The 3,248-nt window shown below is 45.8% G+C and overlaps 1 protein-coding gene across 1 annotated transcript in view; it reads left to right on the forward strand.

Moving 5' to 3' along the window:
* The window catches only part of nav2a (neuron navigator 2a), a 118,635-nt gene extending 115,675 nt beyond the window's left edge, over positions 1 to 2,960 (forward strand). Inside the window, 4 exon segments of the mRNA XM_064925154.1 lie at positions 222 to 418; positions 710 to 828; positions 1,002 to 1,202; positions 1,361 to 2,960. Of these exon segments, the coding sequence (XP_064781226.1) occupies positions 222 to 418; positions 710 to 828; positions 1,002 to 1,202; positions 1,361 to 1,486 (643 nt within the window). The 3' untranslated portion in view covers positions 1,487 to 2,960.
* The last annotated feature ends 288 nt before the right edge of the window (positions 2,961 to 3,248 follow it).

Below are 3,248 nucleotides of genomic sequence, written 5' to 3' on the forward strand. Positions count from 1 at the left end.
GTTGAAGATCATTAGCAGCTGAAAGGAAACCCAGCAAAATGTTTGAATTTGAAATGCACTTTGCATGATTTATCACTAGGTGGCAGCAACAGACTGGGCAGCAATCCATTGCCCTCTCCATTCCTTTCCGAATGGAAAGATGGTGTGTCTTCATTGGCTGTATTCATGAATGAGTAACTACCAATTAACTCCTCCTCTCTGTCGTTTGAGTATGTGATCAGATGGGTGCTGTGTGCCAATCACTTGGAGCCGGTGAAGGGCTTCCTGGGTCGCTACCTGAGGAGGAAGCTGATTGAGACGGAGATCGGCAGCCGCAAGCGCGTCCTGGAGCTGGTCAAGATCATCGACTGGATCCCTCGCGTCTGGCACCACCTCAACCGCTTCCTAGAGGCACACAGCTCGTCTGACGTCACCATCGGTAGGTAGAATGCACAACGACGTCATAAACCAGCTATATGCCCCAATCTAAAAGAAATGGACAAGATAATCACAGTAATTTTGAGATTTGTGGTGCTTATATTTTCCATTAATTTGGGGTTTAAGGCATATAGCTGGATCTACGAAACCGATGGGGTGGGATGTGGACTAATCTTGACATTAGGCAAATTTTGTGGTCTGAGAACATCTTTATGCACAAATGAGGATTTGGAAGGAAAGGCACAGTGGCACTATTTAACATCCATCTGACCTTTGACCTTTGTCTCCCCAGGGCCACGCCTCTTCCTGTCGTGTCCCATGGACGTGGCTGGCTCCAGGGTGTGGTTCACTGACCTCTGGAACTACTCCATCATCCCCTACATGCTGGAGGCAGTCAGAGAGGGACTGCAGGTAGGCTAAGTACATAAAGCCATGCAACAGACGTGCAACACATGCATATCCGTTCACACAGGCACACTGAAACATATCGGTCATATGCACACACACACTTAACATATTATTATCATATCTCTCCATTGATACTTACAATGCTCTCTCCCCTCCATCCGTCTCCGTCTCTGTAGCTGTACGGCCGTAGGTCAGCGTGGGAGGACCCAGCACGCTGGGTGATTGACAGCTACCCCTGGTTAGCCACGCCCACACCTGCTGATTGGCCCCCGCTGCTGCAGCTCCGCCCAGAAGATGTGGGCTTCGACGGTTACTCCGCCCCCAGGGAGGGCATCAGGAAGGAGCCGTCGCAGAGTGACAGTGACGCAGACCCGCTGGTGAGACAAAGGCGAGCGCACGCGCACACACAAATGCTACAAACAGGTCAAGTGTACACACAGCACACACAAGCAGGCACTGCAGATCCATGAGACAACAGAGACACACACACAGTCACACTCACGCTAACCTTTGACCCCGGCGTCTCTGTCCTCAGATGAGTATGCTAATGAGGCTGAAGGAGGCAGCCTCTTCCTCCAGCCCTCAGAGATACGACAGCGACTCTAATACCAACAGTCACCAACATGACATCCTGGACTCAACACTAGAGTCAACATTGTGAGCCGACGACTCCTCCTTCCCAAGAAGACAAAAAAAAATGCATTCAGTTAACGTTTTTATGTTCAGCCAATGCAACATTTCTTTTGAATGCGTTTTTCCAAGCTCACGCCACAAAAATCAAGCCACTCTAATTGTCATATCAGGAACACTACGGGTGCAGGCAACCCAGAACGAGAGGAGAACTGAACAACAACAAAAAAGGAGCGAAACAGAAAGCTGCTGTTGCTCTGTTCTATTTTTGCACCGTCGTGGCCAACCGCTCTCCAGCTACTCCTCATGTACCGTTTAGTCAAACAACTGACAGAAACCAGCGTTTTTACACTGTGTATGGAGAAACATCTCCATCTTAGTTATTTTCCTTATCAGCATCAGTACCGTGGTCTCCTTATTTCAGAAAAGAAAGAGACTGCGTCGTGGAGCCAAAACCACCACATCAACAAGCCAGGCTCCTCGCGGCTCTTCCCCAGCTGCAGTGCTCCAAACTGGGCTACAAATTGAGCTACAGGCCCTCTCCTCTGGAGCATGGTGCTGGAGGTGTCATCTTCGTCATCTCCACAGAGACCAAATTCACTGGTTCCCGATGCCCCCCAGTGACACACACACACACACATATCACCATTCACCTGCCCCTACATGTGACTCCTTTTGTCCCAAACGGGTCGCCGTAGCATAAGCTTCTTCTCCAGAAGAAAAGTCTCTACTTTGGTGCTGGACTGAACTTTAAAAAGATGCCTTACTTTTTTTGTAACAGACTATGTGCATAGGCTACTTTTTTTTAATTTAGTCTTTTTGGCTGTGAACTTACAGGGCTTTAAAAGTCGACACTCTCTTTGCGTTGTGCCTCGGCAGGTGGGCTTGTAGAACTATCCTCATATCAAACACCAATGTCATGTTGTTAAGAGGTTATTAGGGCTTGAATAGGGAAAGGGACTTGGGCTTTAATGACATGTCATTCATTGTATTACTCCCAATGCTGAGAAGTTTGTAAAAGTTTGGATATAACTTATTAAGGATGACCCCGTGAGATAGAAAAGTACATTTGGTTGGTGCTCAAAGTAAAGAATAATTTTGTAATGGATATGGGGGGGGCGATTATTAAGGAATTGTTTTGGTCTCTGTACCTCATACACCCCTTTGCGCCTTTGCCGTGCTTGTCGTCTGTTTTGATTATGTGATGTGTAATGATTGTCGTCGTCATGACAAAATGTCGAGTGAACATGTAACAACGTGTATAATCCTGCTTTGTTTTCAAGTCATTTTTTACTTGAGCTCATGTTTTAAAGTCATTTTTTACTTGAGCTCATGTTTTAAAGTCATTTTTTACTTGAGCTCATGTTTTAAAGGTACAAATGAGAGAGTACAAAATGGGAGAAGTGAAAGATTTAGAATGGTTATGGCTTCAGGTCGAAACATAATAGATTTGTTTTCTTGGCTTCAGAAATGTGTATATTGTCCCGTTTCCTTTAAACCTTCATCCTGGGGGGGGGGTCCGATAGTTACAGTGCCTTGCGAAAGTATTCGGCCCCCTTGAACTTTGCAACCTTTTGCCACAATTCAGGCTTCAAACATAAAGATATAAAACTGTATTTTTTTGTGAAGAATCAACAACAAGTAGGACACAATCCTGAAGTGGAACGACATTTATTGGATATTTCTAACTTTTTTAACAAATCAAAAACTGAAAAATTGGGCGTGCAAAATGATTCAGCCCCTTTACTTTCAGTGCAGCAAACTCTCTCCAGTGAGGATCTCTGAATGATCCA

This window comes from Oncorhynchus masou, chromosome 2 (genome assembly GCF_036934945.1).
Source record: "Oncorhynchus masou masou isolate Uvic2021 chromosome 2, UVic_Omas_1.1, whole genome shotgun sequence".
NCBI classification, from domain to species: domain Eukaryota; kingdom Metazoa; phylum Chordata; class Actinopteri; order Salmoniformes; family Salmonidae; genus Oncorhynchus; species Oncorhynchus masou.